At 37.7% G+C, this 25938-nt stretch overlaps 1 protein-coding gene across 1 annotated transcript in view; it reads right to left on the bottom strand.

Moving 5' to 3' along the window:
* Positions 1-25938, bottom strand: part of GPC5 (glypican 5) — a 682486-nt gene that overhangs the window by 341016 nt on the left and 315532 nt on the right. The window contains exons 4-5 of the mRNA XM_053901416.1: positions 25343-25476; positions 3021-3146 (exon numbers count right to left, since the gene is read on the bottom strand). Coding sequence (XP_053757391.1) covers positions 3021-3146; positions 25343-25476 — 260 coding nt within the window. The remainder of the gene's footprint in view (positions 1-3020; positions 3147-25342; positions 25477-25938) is intronic.

Genomic DNA, 25938 nt, shown 5'->3' on the forward strand with positions numbered 1-25938 from the left:
TTTATGAGTAATTGTTTTATATATCTGGGGGCTCGGGTATTTGGCGCATAGACATTTATAATAGTTAGCTCTTCCTGGTGGATAGACCCTGTGATTATTATATAATGCCCTTCTTCATCTCTTGTTACAGCCTTTAATTTAAAGTCTAGTTTGTCTGATATAAGTATGGCTACTCCAGCTTTCTTTTGGCTTCCAGGAGCATGATAAATAGTTCTCCATCCCCTCACTCTCAATCTAAAGGTGTCCTCAGATCTAAAATGAGTCTCTTGTAGACAGCAAATAGATGGGTCTCGTTTTTTTATCCATTCTGATACCCTATGTCTTTTAGTTGGCGCATTTAATCCATTTACATTCAGTGTTATTATAGAAAGATATGGGTTTAGAGTCATTGTGATGTCTGTATGTTTTATGCTTGTAGTGATGTCTCTGGTACTTTGTCTCACAGGATCCCCCTTAGGATCTCTTGTAGGGCTGGTTTCGTGGTGACAAATTCCTTCAGTTTTTGTTTGTTTGGGAAGACCTTTATCTCTCCTTCTATTCTAAATGACAGACTTGCTGGATAAAGGATTCTCGGCTGCATATTTTTTCTGTTTAGCACACTGTAGATATCGTGCCAAGCCTTTCTGGCCTGCCAAGTTTCAAAGGAGAGATCAGTCACGAGTCTTATAGGTCTCCCTTTATATGTGAGGGCACGTTTATCCCTTGCTGCTTTCAGAATTTTCTCTTTATCCTTGTATTTTGCCAGTTTCACTATGATATGTCGTGCAGAAGATCGATTCAAGTTACGTCTGAAGGGAGTTCTCTGTGCCTCTTGGATTTCAATGCCTTTTTCCTTCCCCAGTTCAGGGAAGTTCTCAGCTATAATTTGTTCAAGTACCCCTTCAGCACCCTTCCCTCTCTCTTCCTCCTCTGGGATACCAATTATGCGTATATTATTTTTTTTTAGTGTATCACTTAGTTCTCTAATTTTCCCCTCATACTCCTGGATTTTTTTATCTCTCTTTCAGCTTCCTCTTTCTCCATAACTTTATCTTCTAGTTCACCTATTCTCTCCTCTGCCTCTTCAAGCCGAGCCATCGTGGATTCCATTTTGTTTTGCAATTCGTTTAAAGCGTTTTTCAACTCCTCGTGATTGTTCCTTAGTCCCTCGATCTTTGTGGCAAGAGATTCTCTGCTGTCCTGTATACTGTTTTCAAGCCCAGCGATTAATTTTATGACTATTATTCTAAATTCACTTTCTGTTATATTATTTAAATCCTTTTTGATCAGTTCATTAGCTGTTGTTATTTCCTGGAGATTCTTCTGAGGGGAATTCTTCCGTTTGGTCATTTTGGAGAGTCCCTGGCGTGGTGAGGACCTGCAGTGCACTTCCCCTGTGCTGTGGTGTATAACTGGAGTTAGTGGGCGGGGCCGCAGTCCGACCCGATGTCTGCCCCCAGCCCACTGCTGGGGCCACAGTCAGACTGGTGTGTGCCTTCTCTTCCCCTCTCCTAGGGGCAGGATTCACTGTGGGGTGGCGTGTCCCGTCTGGGCTACTTGTACACTGCCAGGCTTGTGTTGCTGGGGATCTGGCGTATTATCTGGGGTGTGTAGGCAAGGTGCACGGGGGCTGGAGGGGCAGGCTTAGCTCGCTTCTCCTTAGGTGATCCACTTCAGGAGGAGCCCTGTGGCAGCGGGAGGGAGTCAGATCCGCTGCCGGAGGTTTGGCTCCGCAGAAGCACAGAGTTGGGTGTTTGCGCGGAGCGAGCAAGTTCTCTGGCAGGAACTGGTTCCCTTTGGGATTTTGGCTGGGGGATGGGCGGGGGAGATGGCGCTGGCGCCTTTGTTCCCCGCCAAGCTGAGCTCTGCCGTCCGGGGGCTCAGCAGCTCTCCCTCTCTTTGTCCTCCAGCCTTCCCGCTTTCCGAGCAGAGCTGTTAACTTATGACCTCCCAGACGCTAAGTCGCGCTTGCTGTCGGAACACAGTCTGTCCGGCCCCTCCGCTTTTGCCAGCCAGACTCGGGGGCTCTGCTTGGCCGGCGAGCCGCCCCTCCGCCCCGGCTCCCTCCCGTCAGTCCGTGGAGCGCGCACCGCCTCGCCGCCCTTCCTACCCTCTTCCGTGGGCCTCTAGTCTGCGCTTGACTCCGGAGACTCCCTTCTGCTAATCCTCTGGCGGTTTTCTGGGTTCTTTAGGCAGCTGTAGGTGGAATCTAAGTGATAGGCAGGACGCGCTGTGAGCCCCGCGTCCTCCTACGCCGCCATCTTCCGGACCCAAGCCTAGTTTCTAAAACAATCACCAGTGCTGGAAAATCAAAGGACCAATTCCCAGCCAGTTATACTGACTACTGTTATATACTACGAAGGGAGATTTTTCTTTTTCTTTTTTAAGCCCGGGAGATTACTTCAGAGTACAGTCATTTATAGGAAGCAAAGGAAAAGAAAATGTCAAAGAAATTCTAGACAATGTGAAAAAAAAGGCAAAAAAAATTTTCCCCGTGAGTTTCCCCCACCCTGACAACACACAAATAAACAGTGCCTCCAACAGACACATATGGAAGTACCCCATTCTTACATACACACACACACACACACACACACACACGAGACACTTGAAGGATGGACATATTAACGTTGCTGAGGTATAGTATTTAATACATTAAATTCATGTTTCAATGAATCTTTGTGTAGGCATTCACATTTTACTGAATTTCTTCACTTTGTAAAACTAATAAAATTAAATGAAAAAAATAGGATACTTGACAAACAAGACATATTGGATAGAAGGTAAATAATACTTAATTGTTGGTAAGCCCAAGTAAAGCAGAAAGGAATAAAGAATGGTCAAACACCAGAGAATGCTATCACATTTCTAAAACATCAAAAAGGATCAAATTTATTTCTAACAAACTAAAGAGATAAAACTGTCGTATACTCTAACCTCTGTGGCAACGTTAAAACTGAAGTAGTCCATTCAAGACCTGGGAAAAGAAAGCAAGGATGAAAGAGGCCATTATGCTTTCACAACCATTGTGTATCAAATACCTTTTTACTATATGCTCCCCGTCCCAGCATGGTAGTCCATCGGCAGCAGCTAATTCATTAACGCAGAGCTCATCAGCCAGGCCTCCATAGAACGTCCTGTACAGTCTAAGGCTGTTGATAAATTCCCTGAATGGGAAAATAACAAAAACAATCAAAACCAAAAACCCATAACAAATGCCAGTATAAATGGCATAATTTGTTGTGTGTGAAATTTAGAATGTAACTTTTTTTAAATCTTCACTGCTTATTTGTTATATATTCGCAATACTTTTCTAACAATCAAGATAAATACTATACTTTTTTTAAAAAGGATGTATTGGGGCGCCTGGGTGGCGCAGTCGGTTAAGCGTCCGACTTCAGCCAGGTCACGATCTCGCGGTCCGTGAGTTCGAGCCCCGCGTCAGGCTCTGGGCTGATGGCTCGGAGCCTGGAGCCTGTTTCCGATTCTGTGTCTCCCTCTCTCTCTGCCCCTCCCCCGTTCATGCTCTGTCTCTCTCTGTCCCCAAAATAAATAAAAAACGTTGAAAAAAAAATTTAAAAAAAAATAAAAAGGATGTATTAAAATTTCCTCTTTTGAATCAAAGTTTTCACAGGGGATGAGTGTTATATAACTCTAGTCCAAGAGTTGTGAGGAGTACACACACACACACACACACACACACACACACACACACACGTCCCACTTTATATAGTATCCCTAAAAGCTCTTACTCGCTGTGGCATCTGAACCACAGTGACACTAACTACTTTCTTACCCATATAGAAATGTCAGAGGCTCTTAACAAGTTAATTGATTGCTTATTAATTAAAAGTTTATTAAACTTGGGTGATTTTCCTATCTGGGTCTTCTCTTTGGTGTATAAAAACATAAAATAATATATCTTTACTAAGATGAAAAAACAGATATTTAATATATTGCAAAAGCATGAAAATAAAAGTTGTTGGAAGATATAGTATTTAATACATTAAGTTTTTTTTCTCTCACAGGAAGTACATCTCTTTCCCCCATCAATTATGGGAAGGGAAAATTCAACAAAAAAGTAGCTTGCTTTTTAACTTAAAAATTTCCAACTTTTAAAATCAAAGCTTTGATGTCCCAGGAACCTCAGTTTTAGCATTTCAAAAACTAAGTCCTAAAAACTACCTTTTTGAACTTTTTTACATAAACCATTGCTTTGGTGACAACGAAATGAAAAGCCACTAGTTTAATAAAGAGGAGATGTCCCCTGGGCTAGAAGACAGGGGCAGAAGAAAAGCAAACAGAAATCTATAGGTTGAATAATTAAAACGTAGTGATTATGAAATTGCACCCCCCACTGATATTTGTAAAATAATTTCTTTAAAAATGAGATCAAAGAGGAGGGGTTGCTCTAAATTACAGCTGAAATGACCAGGTTTTTAAAAATCAAATCTGATTTTGACAGCACTGATGCTCAGCTATATTTCTTTAATGCTTATGTATTTATTTTGAGAGAGAGCATGTGCACGAGAGAGTGAACGTGTGAGCTGGGGACGGGCAAAGAGAGAAGTAGAGGAAGAATCCCAAACAGGCTCTGCACAACACAGGGCTAGAGAACTCAGGAACTGTGAGATCATAACCTGAGGCGAAATCAAGAGTTGGACGGTTAACTGACTGAGCCACCCAAGCGCCCTTGATGCTCAACTGTATTAATTTTATAATTCTCTTTCTTACTTGTTTTCAAAGAACTATTTGTGGAAGTGGCTGGAGTTTTAAGTAACTACTCATCCATAGGTAGGATAAATGTCATTTTCAAATATGTAACATTCTGATTATCACAGAGATCAGAAGTTTCCACAGCAAGTGTTTGGTGAGTATTTAACCAAATTTTTAGCAAAGCTTCATCAGGAAAGTGATAACAAAATGACTGTAGGATGCATAAATCTGACTCACTTCCAACTTATGCTCAAGCCAAAGAAAAAAAAAGTATGCTGTATTTTCAAACTAGCACAGTAACCACTTATTTATACTTACTGATGCTTTAAGTTGGTTTCCTCTCCTAGAAAATAAGTTCCCCCATGAGGGCCATATTCCTACTAACTGGAATGCATGAACAAATACCAAGTCTCATGTTGCTACTAAAACATAATTGATGAAGCCAACTGATTCTTTCCTAGAGTGATGGGGTTTAATAAATAGAAAGGTGTGTGACTCCTGTCCTGAATTCTGTTCACTATAAATAACCACCTGTTTGGAATCAAAGAGTCTTCTAGAAATGAAGAGGCCTGTCAAAACAGCTAGAATGTTGAGATCTCCAAACTGACGGTATAAAACTGGATAGATATTTCTTATCAGCCCCAAACCTAGTCCTAATCTCAGTGAATGGTGCCTTCACAACCAATAGATCATCCTGGGAAAAGCTTTCATCTTTCTTTTCTAGTCCTCTTTCCCAATGCTACTCTCACAGCCTTAGCTGAAGCCCCTATCATCTCTCTGGAATGACTGCACTAGAATGGCATACCTCTAATCTCCTCAACAATCACGTCTCATCCTCTAAGAGCTACCTCTTCAAATTCAAATATGATAACCCCCAGACTATGTCACTCACTTGCTTAAAGCCATCAATGGTTCTCTATTCTCTATAGCATCTTGGAAAGGCACATAAGGCACTCTCTCACCTCTATTTCGGCAGCAAGTCAAACCATACTTTAGGAATCCACAAAAGTGAGATACCTGCTGTTCCCCAAACACACCTTCATGCCTTTGCATGTGTTCCCTCTGAAAGCAACATATCATAGATTTCCACTCATTCTATAAACCAGCAGCTATCAGTTATTTGTCACAAACTACTGAACACTATTGAGTACCAAGCTCTGTGTTGGCACCATAGCTAAACAAGACAGTCCCTACCTGCTAAGAATGCACTTTCTGGTGAAAATGCACAATAATAACACAGTGTTTATAGTGCACATGTGAAGACAGAGAAGGAATCAGGAAAAATGTACAAATAAGATAATACTTTCATCTCAGTGTTTCATGCAAAAAAAAAAAAGGAAGCAAACAACAACAACAACAACAACAACAACAAAACAATAAGAAAGGTAAAGAGGAAAGAGAATACTGATACTCATATGCAGTTTAGCTCGTGGGAAACGGGCTTATGGGAATTATGTAAAAAGGTAGGAAGAGGCCAGTTTGTAATCAGCCTTATTGATCATCAAAAAGTGTTTCCATTTTGTTCAGAAGGCAGAGGGAGCCATTAAAAGTTTTCCAGCAAGCAAGTGATGGCATCATGATAGGATCATGGAAATAGGTAGAAAGTCAGTGAGGTCACTCAGGGGGCTATAAGCAAGACTCAGGGGGAGAAAATATGAGGGTGTGGAAAAAACATCTGTCAGTGAGCATCATGGCAAGTGATAGAGTTGAAAGACATTAGAAATCTAGAATTGACAGTTAATGTAAAAGTTATAATTCCTAATTGTCTTTTTCAACACCTCCCCCCAAGTGACTGAGGGGATGATTATTATCTCAGTGTTATTCACTGCAATAAGAAGTAAAGGAAGGGTGATACAACTCTTTTCAATATCCCACACTATACTTAGGATTGCTATTCTCCTGCTCAATATTTTTATCTCTCTATGGTGCATATCACTTTCTATTCTAGCACGTCATGTACTTATTTACTATGCTTTATTGTTTCTCATCTGTCTCCCACTCCAGAATAAAAGATTCAGGCAGGCAAGGATTTTTTTTTTTTGGTTTGTTTTGTTTACCAGTATAGATCTTAAAACAATTGTGAAGGCATATAGTAAGGTCAACGATGAGTAATTAAATTAATGAACAGGTTAAAACTAATTAATTAATAGTTAATTCTATTCCCAACATGTTCGGTTTGCAATTTCTTTGGAACATATGGAAAGAGAAATCAAGTAGAATGCTACTTTCAGACTTACTATGTGTAACATCATCTGGGGATCTTGCCAAAATGCAGGTTCAGTTAAGTAGTTCTGAGGTGCAGCCCAAGATTCTACATTTCAAAGAAGCACTCAGATGATGCTAAGGCTACTGGTAAAAGAACCATGAATACCATGGATGTTTGCTGTTGGATATGTAACCTTGGAACCAGGGGATTGGACATGTGACATGAGAGTCATTATCTACAGAGGTGGTAACCAAAGTCATGAATGTGGATGAAATCTCTCGGGTGAATAGCACATAGTAAGAAAAAGTCAAATGGACTCAGAAGTAGAAAGAGCAAAGGAAGAAAAGTGTCAATGATAAGAGCTTTGAACATTAAAGAATAAGCAAATTTGAACCTAGAGAGATTCTCCACAGGGTCAAATAGCTATTATGAGAGGTTACTTAAAATAATGAAAATGTCCTCTCTATGTGGTCACTCAAAAATTCATATGTTGAGACAAGGCCTTTAAAAGGCAAAAAAGCTCAAATGGGTCGTACAAATAGGTTCTAATCCAATATGACCAGTGTCCTAATAACAAGAAGAGATGCTAGGGGCGCATATGAGCAGAGGAGAGGCCATGTGAGGACACAGGGAGAAGGTGGCCATCTGCAAGAGAGAAAACCCTCAGGAGAACCTAAACTTGCCAATGTCTTGCCCTTGGACTTCTAGCTTCCAGAACTGATGTCCGTTGTTTAAGCCACCTGGTCTGTGGCATTTTGTTATGGCAGCCCTAGCAAGCTAATACAGTAATTAAAGCATCTGAAACAGAGTAATGGACTTCAGATTTGCAGTATGAGGAGTATTAAAGAGAGAGTGAGAAACTAAAAGTCCCAAAGACGAACATGAAGAGAGTTCTGGTTGAGCATATGTTTGTCTGTTTGAATATGCAGGAGAGTTGAAAATATTTGTGTATGAAAGGGAAGGAGATAACAAGGGTTTGTAGTCATTAGCTTGTTCCCAAATATCCCAATTCTCAACATTCTAGGCTTAAAGTCACTCTGAAGCTTTAGTATGTGACTTTAGTATGTGACTAGCTCTGGGTTCTAGTAAATGTAGGCAGAAGTGATGTATGTTCCTTCTAAGCTTAAGCTTTAAGAACCAATGTGGTTTGGCCAGCTTCTGTTTCCCTCTTCCCAAAGACTGGCAATGTTTCACAGAGATGCTGCTTCATCATTCTGAGGCATAAAGCAGGTAAACTTGAGCAGTGTCTCTGCTGGTCTATGATATTCATAGGTTGTGGGGTCACCTGCGTGGCTCAGTGGGTTAAGACTCTGACTTTTGATTTCATCTCAGGTTATGATCTCACAGTTTGTGAGTTTGAGTCCCATATCAGGCTCTGCACTGACAGTGTGGAGCATGCTTGAGATTCTTTCTCTCTTTCTCTCTCTGCCACTGCCCTGCTCCCTCCATCTCCTTCTCTCTCTCTCTCTCCCTCCCTCTCTCAAAAATAAGCTTAAAAAAAATAAGATGTGCATAGGTTGTGAAAAAAAGCACTTTTTTTGTCCTAAACCAATGATAGGTTGGGGTTGTTTGCTACCATATCATAATTCAGTCTTTCTTAACTGATAAAAAATAGAAAAAGAAAATTAAAAATTGCTAGATCTCACATTCTAAAAAGAAGAGAGAGTAAAAATTATCAAAAATTGAGTGATTCGTTTTGGAGCAAATCTCTGAGACTGAAATAACGGAAGAAAGACTGAATGCTGAGATGAGTTTTCGTTTATAAGGATAGAAATGTGAGGAGAGCTCCTACTTCAGAACTTTATATTCTGTGTTTGGAGATTCTTAGGTCACAGAGAGTAAGAGTGGTGTGGCAAAAAAGTGATTGCAAGAAGGGCCGGTGGGGGGCGAGGGGGGGTGCTACATCGGATACAGAAAAAATTGAATTGGGAAGTGCAGGCGATAAAGCACCAGTAGCTATAATGAGGTTAAAAAAAAAGAAAACAAAAAGATTTATCTACTGCCACAGAGCCAATTAATGTTGGTCCTATTACAAGAATCCATATTTCAGTTCCCAGGTCAATGCTTGGACTACTCTACACCATCATGCCTCCTTTTCAAGTTTTATATGAAATGTCTCAATAAATAAAATATTCTGTTCTTTGGATGATTCAAAATTAACTTGCTGGAAGGGTGACTATATCCACACAATTATTTTTCTACAGTTATGAGAGTATTTCCAGTTAGAACCAGGAGCATAATAAATGCAGGGAGATGGTAAAAGTTCCAGCTAATTATCATTGAGGGGCTATGTTATATATGTCGGTTGCTTGCCTTAGTCTTAAGACATCTTACTTAGTCTTAAGAGTAACAGAAAATATTTTTTAAATATTAAATATTTTTTTAAAAATAGGAAAACATTGCTTGTCAGAATATTTAGTCAAAGCCTGTATGTCAAGGCCATACACAAATTAATAATTTCTCATTTGGGCCTGTGACCATTTAACAAATGATATCCCCATCTAGCTTTGCTCTCCCATCTTCCTTTCGATGCATGTCCCATGTTGTAACCAGAATTGGCTTTAGAAATCAGTCCAACACTTTACTGCTTTAAAACCCTAAGGATTCATTGGCGCCTGGGTGGCTCAGTCATTTAAGCTTCCACCTTCAGTTGAGGTCATGATCTCACATCTCCTGGGTTTGAGCCCCATGTCGAGCTCTGTGCTGACAGCTCAGAGCCTGGAGCCTGCTTCCGATTCTGTGTCTCCCTCTCTCTCTGCCTCTCCCCTGCTTGCGCTCTCTCATTCTGTCAAAAATAAATAAATATTAAAACCCTAACTATTCAGATAAAATGTCTTCCCATGGCACATAATCTACCCACTCTCCACCCCTTAACTTCCCATGACAGCCCCCCCTTCCCTCCACTCACACATACCAGCCAACACCACACACATATACTCACAAGGCATAAGATATTTCAATATTTACGGGATAAGATTCCAGGTTAGCACATGCAGTTTCCTCTACCCTGGATCGCCTTCTCCTCCATCATTCTCCCAACCTTCTGCCTGTCCTTCAAGATTCAGCTTAAAACTCATCTCCCCTCCACCTCCTTGCCTGACCAGCCTGTGCAGTTTTATTTGTTCATCCTTGTTTCTTGCACAGCACCAGGCATCTGTTTTTCAGGCCTGGCTATCTGATATTATAACCCCTTTGTTTGCGCATCTGCCTCCCTGATTAGAGGAGACATTTGATAAAGGCAAGAGTAATGTCTTCTTCACATCCCTACATTTTGGATCACAGTTTGGTATCTAACAGGCCCTCAGCAAATTCTTGCTGGTTTGGTCCCAGATGCAGTTTTTAAGAGCTTCCAGAATTAGAAATTTCTAAAAAAAATACATTTTTAAAATGATAACAATAATTGAAAGTCTTTAAAGGATACAGTTGACCTGGAAACTAAATTAGGGGGCCCATTCCTAGACTGTGGAGAAATATCAGAGAGGCCTTCCTCGTGTGTTGCATTAGAAAATGGAAGAAATCTGGGGCGCCTGAGTGGCTCAGTCAGTTACACATCCAACTCTTGATTCTGGCTCAGGTCATGATCTCATGGTTCATGAGTTCAAGCCCCGCATCGGGCTCTGCACTGACAGGGCAGAGCCTGCTTGGGATTCTCTCTCTCCCTCTCTCTCTGTTCCTCCCCCACTTGTATTCTCTCTCCCTCTCAAAATAAAAAATAAACTTAGAAAAAAAAAAAGAAAATGGAAGAAATCTACAGAGGAAGACTGCAAACTGTGCCAGACTACACAGGCTCAAGACAGATTGTATATATATATGTGCTGCTGAAATTAATATGTAGGGACACAATAATATTTAGTCATATAGCTCTGTAAGATAGCTATCATAATTATCACCTCACAGATATACCGTGTTACAAAACCAGAAAGAGCCATAGATCATCTGTTCCCATGGCTCTTTGTCCTAATTGTACACTGTCATCGCCAAGAAAATGTGTAAACTGCACACCTACATTTCTCCCTCACTCAGATGTGTTGGTCTGGAGTTGGACCTGGGCACATGAGTGTTTCCGAAATGTTCCTATAGGATCCAAATGTATGGCTGGAGTTGAGCACCTGTGATTTAGACCTATTCTTTCATTTGGAAACTAAGGAAAGTGAAAACCAGAGAAGAAAAAAAAAACAAGTGAAAATGACTAACTTACTTACTCAGGAATTTGATTATAGCAGGCCTCGCTATCTTGGTTTCATTAATTAATTAATTAATTAAAATGCCATTGCTTAGCAATGTTGGGCTGATACTGAATATCTGATAAATCAGACTTGAATGAACCTTTATACAGAAGATTATTTCCACCTGTTTCAAAAATTTTACAGAAATTCTCATGCTGTTAACAGAACACAATTAGTCCGATTGTTGGACTAGAAGACACAGATACAACACTTATTTCAGCCAAAATCTGCACTTAGAAGGCAATTTGTTTAAGCAGGATTTATCTGTATATTTCTACCAGTGTGAAAGGTCTGATGCAGAACGCAGTGAGCGGGGCAAATTCTGCTTCCTGGCTAATGAGCGGCTCTGTCCACTGTGCTAGCACAGAAAAGACGGAAAGGGCCGCAGCACAATTGATCATTCATAGCTTGCAGCCTTGTTTGCCCTAAGCTTACTAAAGGCGAGGGAGAAACATGGACCAGCATAGTTATTGCTTCATTGCTTCCCATGCCCTTGAGGCCAGCAGTGCCAGAAAGGTCTCCTGATGTGTCACGTGGTAAAGAAAAAAAACTATGAAAGGAAATGCAACTCACCCTGAAGTGTCATTTATACTTTGGGTGACACAGGAATGCCCAGTTCCTACTATAAAATTGAGCAACACTTCTGATTGGCTGTGTCATCAGTGTTGACTTGAGTCATTTTTAACGATAAAAGTAACATATCTTTGCATAAATGGTACAGTGATCAAAAGGCACACGAAGAACAAGTTAGTATGTCTCTCCATAGTGTGTCTATCCCTCCCTCCTAAGGTAGCCAGTGTTCGCAGCCTGGTATGCTTTCTTCAGCTCCTCTATGTGCATGATATCTAGCAACCCAAAACAGACAGAGAGAAAGAGAGACATAGTGATGGTCTGGTTTTACAAAACTGGGACCAAGCTATATACATGTGCATGCAATAGGCTTTTCTCACTTGACAACATATAATGAACCCATATGAGATTAATAAGTCTAGATCTTGCTTATTTTTCGATAGCTGTATAATATTCCATAATCTGAATGTAGCAACTCTACCACAATCTACGAAAATATTCCACTAAACTAATTTACATTTTAATAATAAGGCTGATATCGTCCTCATATGTATGGCTTAAAGAGTGGCAACCATGTGTTTCAGACTTTGCTGATTTCCTCTCAGGAGCCTTTTTCACTTAAGCATATGGCTCTGATTTTACATTTAATTTTGTATTTCATTACCTCTCAATCTTATGGCTTCATATAGCAAGAATTTGTTGCAATTATAGAACATTTATAAACTGTCATATATTGTACTTCCTCTCCTTTTTTGCCATTGAACACAATATAAAAGGGACTATTTCTAATTTTGACCAAAACTAATTATCTGGAAAGGTATTGGAGAAGAATCTTGTTTTCAAATGGAACTTCTCTCTGTGGAATGTTTCAGACTACACGCTTCTTTATTTAATGACATGTATTGATTTTTTTTACCCCTAAAGTCAGTCCACAAATAATACAGAACCCAAATTAAAAGCAGTGCCTCCCATACTGTTTGAAAATATCTGTAGAACAAAGGTCAAATGTGCAGTTTGCTGGTTAATGGCCTGAGGCAAAGTTAAGGTTAATGTGGCACTAATGAGCAGGCTCAACCCTGTAGAGATGTCTGACCACAGTTGTCAAACAGTAGACATTTAAAATGTCAGTCTCCAGCTAAGCAGAGGAAGTATATAATTACATGTTTCCAGATAAGAACTATTTTTTCTTACATATTCTGAATCTATATTTAATAAATTTATCTTATTCTCAACAAAGTCATTCCATTTGACAAAATATTTTTTAAATCTTCAAAATAAAAAAAAAATATTTAAATTTCTATTCTATGGCAGTAACAGTTCTTGTGCAAATGCTTGAAAGTCATTAAATGTATACAGTCAAATTAGCTAGAGGGAGAATTGAAATCTAGTTACCTGGTCCCTTTCCTTAGACTTTGCAATGCATGTAGAGATTGTGGAGAGGATCAAAAGACCTTAAAAAGCTATGCAGTATGAGGCACCAATCATCATAAATATAAATGTGTTACAACCACATTGCACTCATATTTGATTAAAAAGATAAAAAGTATTTTTCCTAAAAGAGTAACTCATAAAGTGGATTCTCTGAACCCCACTTGAACCTACTGGTGGTTATGGAAGCTGGGACCAAACAATGCCCACCATTCTCAAAAGAGAAGAATTTTTTTTGTTTTTTTCTGACTAAATGATTCCAGGTTCCTTCCTCCTCATAGGAAGTCTTGTTCACGCGACATGATTTCCCTTCCTTAGAAGATTTACTATGCTTTCTCAATAAAGCTGAAGGGGTTAAGATGGGCAGCAGGCTGCAGAGCACGGGGTCACTGAGGGGAGAGGAATGGGAAGGAGAAACAGTAAAGGACCTTGGAGACATGCTAATATCCTCAGATATCCTCTGCAGAGGATTCTTTTTTGACCTGTGCTGTATGTTTCACACTCCATGGTGGTGATTTTATACTAGTGCTGAGCTGAACATTCATAGCCATCTATACAATTAGGACAGACACCTCTATTCCTCACTTCTCAGTAACTCTCCAAACCCAACACATTGCCATTTAATGTCCCAGTAAAAAGCACCCTTTCTGAAAGCATCCTCCTTTAAAAAGAGTGATTTAAACCTGATGTCAAAACTCAGTTTTCAAAACTAACTCTCATCTCATCTTCCCATGTTGTAAAAATGTACCTCAGAAAGCACTGGCTGTTCTCCATTAAAAAGCACTTTAAACAAAGATCTTAACTCATTTATGAAAGTAAACACAGGACCACATGTCCAATATTTAAACAAATCCGACAGTATTGAGGAAATTGACCATCCAGCCCAAAAGAGAAGAGACATAACTTTTCCTGCCTCATAGTTTTTGTTCATTTTAATTAAATATGCAATTATTTATTCAGTTATGCTGGTTTCAGAAAGCATGTTATTAGTTTTTCAACAGGAAAAAAATGTCTAGGACATGACTGGGTCAAGATCAACAAGAATATTCAGTCAAATATTTGCAAATCTAATGATTCTAGCAAACTTCATTAATACTAAGATTCATTATTTGAGTAACTATATTTTGAGATTCAGCATTTTAGGTCAAACCTTGAATATTACTGTCTTTTGCAGTAAAGTATTTTCTGTGGTTACTGACATTTTAACTATAAATTCCATGACTGAGAGGATATGAACGTATTTTGTATAATATTTTCCTCTCTCAGCATTAGCAGAAAACTAATTTAAAAAAAAAAAACTTTCCCTTTAATAGTCTGCCAATAAATGGATTTCTTCCTCATTCCTTTTTGTCTTTTTTTTTCATTTGTGATTTCTGTCATCTATTCTTTGTCATTGCCACCCACCAACTTACCCAATGGACAATATATTTCTGGTATAAACTGTTCTTGCTGGCATCTTCGGTTACTGTATAACTCTTACTGCGAGTACTTGTGTTCCTGAACTCTGGTATAAGTATGTGCTTTAAGTTCATAAAATCTATAATTAAAAGGGTTCAGAGAAAATGAGATATTTTCATCTTTGATTTTATTCTTATTATTCTAGTAATTCTCATTTTAGAAAAAAATGGCTCTTGAAGGTTACATGTAACCCAGGTATTATTTTGGGTGGCACAGAATATTACTGATCAGAGCTGAGTAATGTATAATTACCTTTGCTTAACTATAACATCTAAAATATTATCCATGTGATGAGAATTATAATAATACATCCTTCCATCATGATTATTCATACATCGGTTTGTTTATATAAAGCTTAGCTTACATTGGACAATGTAGATAAACCAAATACAATGAAGATTAGAAATCCTTGGAGTTTACTCAATTTGTGGGACCCCAAAGTTGCAGTGCCCATGTCTAACAAGATTCTTGCTGAAGGAGGCTGAAACCGACCCAGCAAAAGGAGCACCTTAGATCTTCAAAGTCATTAAACAGAATGAAGCATATTTTTGAGAAGAAACCTTGATGTGAAAGTCTTTAACTCTAAAATATGGGCCTAAATAAAAAGAATCATCCTGAAACTACCCCTGAACTTTCTTCAGTTGTACTTCCAAGGAAGAGGTTCCACATATGATTCTAGAGACCATGATGGGCCCTGGAAATGGTGTGTCTTATAGTGAAGATGGAAAACAAAAACAAAAAAGTACAAAAAAACAGTATGCCCATCAAAGGATATAATCTACCCTAGAAACACATTTCTCCTATTTTGAGGATAATTGTGGAGGAATTGGCAGCTTTGTCATTTCCTTAAATATGCAAAGGGATAAAAATGTAAATATCCTGTTCCTCATTTTCCCCTATTAGCTATATGCATCTAATTAAGACACTTCCAATGCCACTGAAAGGTTTAAACTGATGGAAATGTTTTTGCTATCTACACAAAACCAAGTGGAAGAAAGTGCTTAGTACTCTTGCTATATACTGAGCACCCATGATGCTTCTACATACAATTAATTTTGCTAGTTTAATAAAAGAAATGAGCCTCACTCATCATCCTGATTTAGACCCCATAGATTCTGCTAAAAATTCTGAGATAGTTTTTATACACTCCTATAAAAATGATCAATTTCAGTATGACATGACTTTCAATCTTCTTCACCTCTTCAAAAATTGAATGGAAAAAAGTGGAAGCTGAATTTGCAATTCTTTTCAACTCTGCATATGTTTACTGGCCTTCCAGAGGATAGAAGATTCACTTTTTGTAAGGGGAAAGAAAAGACAGAAAACATTCTCAGGTATATTAGACAGGGAGAATTTCATTCACAGTTTGATTTTCTTGGTTGAGGGATATTTTGAGCCATATAAATGGGATAACCCTACAGTCTCAATTATAAACACTACTGAGAAGCTCCTAGCTCATTTAACAAAGCTGCTACTGGGAAATAGAAGATTTTTGGAGAATCAGTTTGAAAACTGTCCGATTTAAAGATCCTTCTTCCTATGGCTAAGGAAAAAAACGTGTATTTTTTTTTATTCTTTGTGTAATGAGAAATTTGAGGAGATTTATTTCTACTCACATTAACTTAAAGTTGAGAGCCTCAATATGACAGATGTCACAAATTAACTTGAGGATCAAAGCATTATGGACCATTGATGTAACTTTGAAGAGTTTAGAATAAATCTCACTCTCCCTGATATAAACCTACCTTCATCTAAGCAAGCAAGTTATAAGAATTCTAATTGCAGTCAGTGATAACTATACAAATCTGCTTTCTAGAATTTTCAATAAATTCTGCCATCAAAACAAAAAGAGTATCTGTTGGATACCATGCCCGCATAGCCACATCTAAGACAAACCACCATTTCAACTTCTAGTCCATACCTTTCAGTACAAATACTGCTTAATGTTAGTTTAGTTGTTTGAATTTGGTTTCAGATACATCAGGAAATGGTCACTAATTTTTCCATGAACATCTAAAAAGGTAAGAGCAAACCTCATTTTTAAAGGCTTTATTTTTAATATTAGTCTTAACTGGAGAAAATGGCTTTTCAATACACAAAATTTTGCATGTATTTGTTTATGAACTTTCCTTTTCTGGGAAGTTTTTATCAGATTCTCAGTGGGATACGTGACCCGCAAAGGTTAAGCACCACTAGCCTAAACTTTTGCCACATGTTTGTTCTGCCTTCTGGCATTCCTTCTTCCTGTGTGCCTGGTTTTTGACCCCCTAGGGTCCTGCTTTTCATTATTCATGTAGGTCTTGATGCTGGCCTGCCTGCCTCGGAGCTCACATTTCCTCAGTACTGCTCTGGCCTGGCCTCTTGCTCCCTCCCCAAAGCCCTGCCTTGGCCTGGCCTGCCCTGGGTACCTTCACACCCGCCACTCACTAAGCACTGTTTTAAATTAGCCAGAAATGCTCTCATTGAAGGGAACATGACTTTTATTTTAGTAAATTAAACTTACAGGTAATAAATAATAATGGCACCTCAAAGAAGCACTAACTTCCTTTTAGGAAATAGGTTGGAAATTGCTTTCCCCGGTCCTATAAACGATATTAACTTTTTCTCAGAGTTGACTTTTTCCTGACCTATGGATATTTTCATCCACCGAGTTTATATATATATACAATTCATCATCAAGCCCAGTATGTCAATACTGATTTAACCATATAAACACATACACCCAGACACACACATCAAGAATTTTGAACATTAATTAATTTTGGTTTCACTAATAAAATATTGTGCTAAGTAAGGTTTGACCATGTAGCTATAAATTCATGTGTTTTAAGCTAACTGATCCTATGTGATATGTACTGATCCTATCTTGGCATTAATCCTAAGTAATATTAAGTGTTCTCCATTCAGATTATGTTTAAAAGTTTTTCCTATGCATAATTAACTATTTCAGTCACTTCACTGTGTTCTTTTGCAATGTACAGGGTAACAATTAATTGGCTTTCATGGATAGACACATCCTGAAACAGAATGTGCCCTGACTCATTCCCCTCTTTCAACTAAGCAATTTCAAGCATCCTTTTGAGTTCCTATTCTCCATTTAAAAACAAAAAACAAAAAATTGTTAATGTTCAAGTGGTAAAATTCCTATGCAAGTCAAGATTTCATAAACACATTAGAATAAAATGGAGCTGCCCGATAAAACAAGATTCCATTAAGTTCTGAAGAGAAAATTGAGAAAAACAAAAGCTCATAAAACAATTCAAATTGTATTTGTCTTAAACATTAAACATCCAGTATTTCCAAAAATTCTCCTTTCCCCACCTTCACATCAAAATCTCCTCTTACATCAAAAATATTTTATTTTTACTAAGCATCTAGGACAGTCGTTATTACCCCAATGCACAGCCATGCATATAGCCAATCCCCTTAATTGGCGCATTCTTAAATGAGAGGTTTGGCTAATTGGAATGCTTGCTGTAGAACAGATGGGGCACTGGTGTTGAGACTCTCTCTTAATTTATTGTCCTGGGGTTTTCCTAATTACCCGCTTAATTGGCACAGCCACACCACTTTGAAATAATAATGTACCGCTAATTATCACCGATTTAAGCTTGCTAATAGCTTATTCTTACCAGCTAACTTCAAGAAATCAAGCAGAGAGCAGGAACTGCCACAGGGAAATCACTCTGCCTGGGCTGGTTTAGACAGTTACATAAGTGCAGTGTCCTTTACAGCTGTGCTGATTTGGTTTCTGCCCCACAAGACTAAATAGTAATGTTTTTCTAGACATTTAAAGGAATGGTAGCTCTTCCTTGACTTTCTCAACTTTCAGAGACCTTTGTAACTGGTGTGTATCAATAACTCCAAGTCTCCAATGAGCTCATTATTAGCATTCTACATAAACAGAAAACAAAACAAAACAAAACAAAACAGGGCAGGTTGAACAAGTACAATCACATCACCCAAATATAATCAAAGGAATCCAAAGCTATGGTTTAGCTTCCTTCCTTCCAAGCCAAAAGACTGACATACTCTATACTTCAAGCTTAGCACAGCTGGTAGAGCCAAGGACAGACATGGATGTCCTTCATCAAATGTTAGAAATCGAGCAAGGAAAAGGGTATTAAATGGAAGGGTTCTCTTTTAAAATGAATACAGAGGAGGAAGGGGGAGAAAGAAAACAGACAAAAGAGTTACAGATTTGGGAATTCAGAGAGAAATACCTGTATTTAGGATAAGATACTATAATTTTGCCTAAGTTTACACCTATTCTGCATCTGTTTTAGGTAATTTTTCAGGTCAGATTCCTTAGAAGCAATACCAGAGGCAGGAATTTGGATGCAGAGGATTCATCAAGGTAGCACTCTTAAGAGAAAGGTAGTGAGAGAAATAGGATAGAGTGGGCAGGAAGAAGGTAAGTCAGGATGCAGTCCCAGCTTCAACCAGATTGTACAGGGAGTGTGGAAGCATGGATTGCATCACTTATCTGGCCACGTCACGTTGAGTAAGGGCAAGCCTTTTATCCCCCTGTGTCAGGCCCTGCTTACGAGCCTCCGCCAAGGGGGTGAGGCAGGTGGGAAGTTAGCCCCCTCTTTCAGATGGATGAGATGGTGTGTAGTCCTCCTCCATACAGACTAGAACCGACCTGTGTAACCTGTAGGATACTACAGAAATGACAGTGTGGGACTTCCAAGGCTAGATCATAAAAACACTGCAGCTTCTGCCTTTCTCTCTCTTGGATTATTTGCCCCTGAGGAAAGCCAGCTACAGAGTGAGAAAACTCACGAAGTCATTGTGACAAGAAAGTGAGGCCTCCTGCCAACAGCCCTGTGAGTCGCCATCTTGGAAGATAATAGCCAGTTCCACTCAAGGCTTCATAGGATTGCAGCCTCACCTGGCCTTGGTAGCAATCACCCTAAGAGACCATTGCCAAAAGAAACCCTGAGCCAAAACCCCATAGCTGAGCTGCTCCCAAATTCCTGACCTACAGAAAATTGTTTAATAAATAGTTGTTGTTGCTTTAAGCCACTTTGTTTTGGAGTGACTTGTTAAGCAGCAAGAGATAATGAATATAGATGGCTCCAATTTGTTAAGTGCAATTCCCCAGAGAATAAGGCAGCTGTGCATTATCAGCAACCAGGACAGAGCAGCCAGAAAGCAGATAAAATGGCCAGGTAAAGGGATGTGAGTAGGGCATCAGCAGCATCCACTACCGTAATTACCTCTCCTATGAAACGTTTCCATTAAGCCTCCCATACGACTTACAGTGTCATGTCATGAACTCAATTATGGACATTTATATTTTTAAAAATCGTAGCTGGCAACAACCTATAATTCTAGACCTAGTAAAATATTCTTCAAAAATGAAGATGTGTTCATAGGGCACCTGGGTGGCTCAGTTGGTTGTGTGTCCGACTTCGGCTCAGGTCTTGATCTCATAGTTTGTGAGTTTGAGCCCCACATCAGGCTCTGTGCTGACCACTCAGAGTCTGGAGCCTGCTTCGGGTTCTGTCTCCCTCTCTCTGCTCTTCCCCTGCTCACATGCTGTCTCTCTCTCAAGAATAAATAAAGATTAAAAAAATTAAAAACAAAAAACAAAACAAAAAAAAAAACAAAATGAAGATGTTTTCAAACAAAAGTTGAGAGAATTCATCACCAGTAATAAGCAATGAAAAATATACAAAAGGCTAAGGCAAAATGATTCTAGATGGACACATGGAATAAAAAAAAAAGCACCACAAAGAATAAAATATGAGTTATTACAATATTGACTATTTAAAAATGATAACAATAATATCTTGGAAGACGTTAAAACATTGTTAGAAGTTATTTGTTAGGAATAGGGTAATGGAAGATAGGAAGAGGGTAATGGAGTGAAACTATTTTAAAGTTCTTATATCGTTCAATGAAGTAGTAAAAGTTCTACTTTAAGGCAGATAGTAAAAATTAAAAATGCATATTGTTATCTCTATGGTAACCATTAGAAGAATAATAAAAAATGCAAGTAAAAAAAGCCATGAAGATCCCAAAAAATATTAAAAACCTGTTAAAGTCAAAAGAAGGCAAGAGAGGAGGAATAAAGAATAAAGAACATGGGGTAAAGAGAAAACAAAGAACAAGATGGCAGCCTTAAACCACTTCAGGATACTATATACCCCTGCAAAAAATTGACTACACATCCCAACTGAAAAACAAAAAAGTAATTAATGATCACTTAATAAATACTGTTGGGTAGTTAAAAAAAAAGCTAACTGGTCAAATTATATATAAGTCAACAATAGTTATATTAACACAACCTGAAAAGAATTGATTGGATAATGGAAAACTATGTAAATTAAACTGTTTTAAAGCCTGGAAGTATTTTTGTTAGGATGCCATAAATCTAACATAATTTTAAACAACAAATTTTGGGGCACCTGGCTGGCTCAGTTGGAAAAGCATGAGACTCTTGATCTTGGTGTTGTGAGTTCAAATCGAGTCCCACACTGGGTATAGAGAATACTAAAATAAATAAATAAATAAATAAATAAATAAATAAATAGCAAGCTTTGGACAACAATATTTTACAAGATGTACCACTAAAGATACTAAGTCTAAAGTAAACTATAACAATATAATTTAAAGACTATGACTTCTTTATATGTAAAAATGTATTTTAAATTGTTAACCATAGAATAGTGTTTATCTTCATTTACACTGACAAAACAACAGATGCATTTTACAATTTTCTATTTTTCAGCTACCAGAGCAATTATATTAACTTACAGAAACTCTTGTGTGTGTTTTTTTGTTTGTTTTAGTTTTAAATTGCTTTAAATTTATAGATAGTAGTTACTGTTATAGATATTCTCATGGGAATTACCCAAGGTAACTAAGAAAACCTAAAAAATACTGTCATGGATACAATGGTAACTTATAAAAACTAACTCAGAAAATATTTTTTTAACTTTACTTTCTTATGAATCGCACAAAACAGTGTTTGTTAATGATCTGGATGGGCTGACTGAGAACTCATTTTTCCCTTATCTACTTTTTTTTTTACAATAAACTTTCATTTTGTTCTAATTAATAACTAAGTTATAGCAGAAAGTCTCAAGTCAATAAGTCTTTTCAGCAAATTATATTTTATCTCTATCTGGATAATCACTATATCTACAATACACCATAATGAAAAATCATCTATGCTTAGCATATGAAATAGCAAAAAAAAGTTATTTAAAAATTGAGTATCATTAGTTCTCACGAAAATTTTGACTGAAAGAGTATTAACTATGTTTTTATTAGGAAAATATAATTAAAAAAACACTTTTCACCTAAACTTTAAAATAATGTATATATGTATATTTATTTATATGTATATACACACAAACACACACATATTTTCTCAGATACAGAGAGTTAAAGAATACTCCTCCGTCCCTGGCATACTGTCATAACTTATACTTGAAATAGAATATTTATTTATTTTTTCATCCTTCAGCCTCTTTCCTGTTTTTCTATAAATATCCATTCTAATATATTTAATATAAGTACTTTGCCATATCCTCTCCTTGAAAAATATATACTAATTTTTTATATATTTGCTACTAATTTATAAAAATGGTATTGCACTGTTATTCTCATTCTATTTAATATATTTTTCTCTTTAATCACAATGATATTTTTTGATGCATGAAAATGCATTCTATCCTTCTGACTCATAATATTCCAAACTAATATATTTTATTTTTCTTGTTATGGACATATAACTTGCCTCTAACTCTCAGCTACCACAGATATGCAAGAATTCTCCTTGTGAATATAAGCAAGAGTTTCTTGGGATACAGGCTAAGGTAAGGTAGACAAGTACATAGAGTATACGAGTTTTATAAGGTACAGCAAGCTTCTTGCTAGAATGGCTGTACCGGTGTACCATGTGATCATTCACATAGAAAATCGAATCCTATCAACTGGTCAACCATTAGAATGGAGTTCAGAAAAGTACCCATATATAGCATTTTAAACACATCTTTGTCCAAATCAGTCTATTCGATATTCACGTCACTTGTTTGGCTATTCTATGCACACTGAGATGGGCTTGGAGAATGCTTGGATTATCATAACCTGAGTCAGAGGGTGACTCCAATTACATCCAGCTTTGTATGTGGTATCTGCCAGAGCAAATCCAAACATGTACTGCTACCTGCTATCTAGCTAACAATTGATTGTCCTTTATCAATTAGTAAGGACAATTAGAAATATTTCACTTTCAGCTGGTAAGAATATCTTCACTGTTAGACCTCAGGGCAATTCTCCCACTCCATGACAGACAGGAGCCCTGATCATTTGGATATCCTACAGGACGCCATGCTGATAATAAAATATTGATCACATCATCCTAGTTGCCTTAGTAGACATGTTCATGCCTCTGGTGGGGAAAAATACTGACATTTCAAGTGCTTGACAATTCAGCAGGGGTTCTAAATGTCTAGTTGTCTGGATCTTAATGGGTTATTCTAACATAAAAGGCAAATTTCTGCCTTATGATAACCTAGCACTCAGGAAGAGGCACGATGCTTTTTGGGTCCCTTTGAATATTAGACAAAACATAATATACACTTGAGTGTTGCTCTAACCCAAATATAGAGTAGCCCCAAGGAGGTTTTGTATGAGAAAGAAAAGTCTGTAGCTTGGAATTTTGCAAACTGTTCTGATGTTCAGTCCAGATGACCCAGCTCATCCATTCAAAGGTGTCCTTAGAGTACAAGTAGCAAATGAAGATGCTCTACAGAAACCCTGGGAAGTTATGATCTCATGGTTCGTGAGATAGAGCCCTGTGTTGGGAGTCTGTCCTCACAGCGTGGAGCTGCTTGGGATTCTCTCTCCCTCTCTCTCTCTGTCCCTCCTCTGCCCCTCCTCTGCCCCTCTCTTTAAAAAATAAAGGAACATTTTTTTGAAAAATGAATTGCTTAAGTGAGCTCATGTACAATACCTCTGGTTGTTTACTTTGTGTGGCATGATACTTGTCTATGATGGACCTACTCTGGTTCATGGGTAATAGCTAAAGGTGGCTGGTTGTTTAGGGATACAGAAATACAAGAGTCTGCAAGGTTGGTGACAAGAAGTCTATTCAATGGCCTGGATAGATACTTACAGAACTTTCTATTCACATGACCCCCTCATTACTCCTGAGATATTTCACTTGTATTGGGTTTTGTTTTGTCTTTCCAACAACTGAATTGTTTTGATGGTGAAACGGACATGACCTTTAAAACCTTAAGATCTTCCTTAGCTAGGTTTTATTAGAAGAATCACTCTACACTATACCTAGCCACTACATGCTATATACACTAGCTAAAGCACATTAATTTCTCAAATACAAGAAAAGACTGCTGATCACTATAGATGTTTAGAAGAAAAAAGGACAGCTAGTTTACATGCAAACAAAGTGCTACTTCTTTTGAGCTGCAGCAAATAGCGAGCAATAGCCCAGATCTTTATTCCAAATTATAGTCCATCTGAGAAGAGAATGAGGCAATTAAGAGCACTATCCCAAAAGGAAAGAAACAGAGTTTACATTCTAAAGAGTAAAGCGATGTAAAATACTGAGGCTGCCATAAGATATTATTAGAAATAACTATTTGAGGGGGCACCTGGGTGGCTTGAGCATCCGACTTCAGCTCAGGTCATGATCTCATGGTCTGTGGGTTCAAGCCCCTTGTCAGACTCTGTGCTGACAGCTCAGAGCCTGGAGCCTGCTTCAGATTCTGTGTCTCCCTCTGTATCTCTCTCCCTCAAAAATAAATAAACATTAAAAAAAAAAGAAATAACTATTTGGATTAATAAATGAATATAGAATTCTCAGTTTCAATTCATTTCAAAAACACCCACCAAGAAGCTAGTATTTGTTAGGACATACAGTGGGCAACAGAATGCAAAAATAAATAAAGTAACAGTTTCCTTTAATTTTAAGAGTTTTTCAGTTTGACTGCCAATTATCAAGCAAAGAGATATAGATGAAGGCTTTAATTTAACATGTGAAACAGTGACAGGGGCAGCGGTAGAAATGTGAGTTATAGAAGCAAGCCACTCAATGCTTATCATTTTGAATCAATGTATAGCCATTTTCAGCATTTCAGATTAAAGATATAGAAACTTCTTATCTAAGCATTTGTTAAATACTTGCTTAATAGTAACACAGATTTCATCATTTATGTGAATGCTTTTTCTCTCTTGCATCACCCAATACAGTAGACACTAACTATATGTGGAATTTAGGCTAAAATCAATTAAAATTAAAAATGGAATCATCAGTCACACTAGCCATATTTTAAACTTTTTTTTATGGTAGGATCTACTTTCGTAACAAAATTTGAAGGGTACAATATAGTATTGTTGACTACAGGGAGAGGGAATTGGGGAAGTATTAACTAATGGCATAAAGTTTCAGTTGAGCTAGATGAGTAAGTCCTAGATGTCTGCTGTACAATATTGTACGCTAGCCACATTTTAAGAGCACAATGACCATACGTGCCTATTGCCCGCCATAGTGTATTATAGCAAATGTCCCTTATCACAGGAAGTTTTATTGGTCTCACAGGTTGTACTTATCTTCCTAATTAACTGAATAGGAGCAACTGCTGAGTTTTAAAAGTAATTAATGGTGATCTTTTTTTCTTCAATAGTGTATTTGGTTCTACTTAATTGAATACATTCTATTCTGTTGAAAATTAATGGCTTACTTTCTTTTCTCTTTCTGGTTGTAAAACAAATGTCTTACTTTCTTCTGTTGGCAAGTGTCTCTTCACCATTTCTTGGAGAGATCTTCATCCCATGCTTCTCTTTGCTTCCCTCAAAAGAACAACGGGGGCTTTGTGTAGGTGTTCTGATTGGACGGCCACAAATCTTATTGATCTTTCAAAGAGAAAATATTAAAAGGCAGTTAGAAACCTTCCTCCATCCTACCTGAGAATGTAATATTTGCTAGAGTCCAAAACAATGTAATGTTCTTACTTACACTTCAATATTAACTTTTAAGACATAAAATGTTTGTTAATTTTCCAAAGGGGGAATCAAATTACCTGCATAAAATGGCAACCATGATTAATTGATGCTATGCACATATATATGTTTTGCATGTATATATACGCAAAGTACATGAAGCAAACATATGCAGAATAAGAGAAGTATATTAATAAACTTGCCTGCTTGTATAAATAAGACTACTTAACCAAAATAGGTATTTTATGGTTTATATTCAATTTATGACAATTACATAATTGTACTGAAATTTTAAATGAAATAATTTGCTATTAAATATGCAGTCTGTTTTCTAAATGAGTTCTAAAGGTAGTTTTGTTCTTAAGGTCTTTTTTT

Source organism: Panthera pardus, unplaced genomic scaffold (assembly GCF_024362965.1).
Source record: "Panthera pardus isolate Hobbes unplaced genomic scaffold, ASM2436296v1 HiC_scaffold_1, whole genome shotgun sequence".
In the NCBI taxonomy this organism is placed as follows: Eukaryota; Metazoa; Chordata; class Mammalia; order Carnivora; family Felidae; genus Panthera; species Panthera pardus.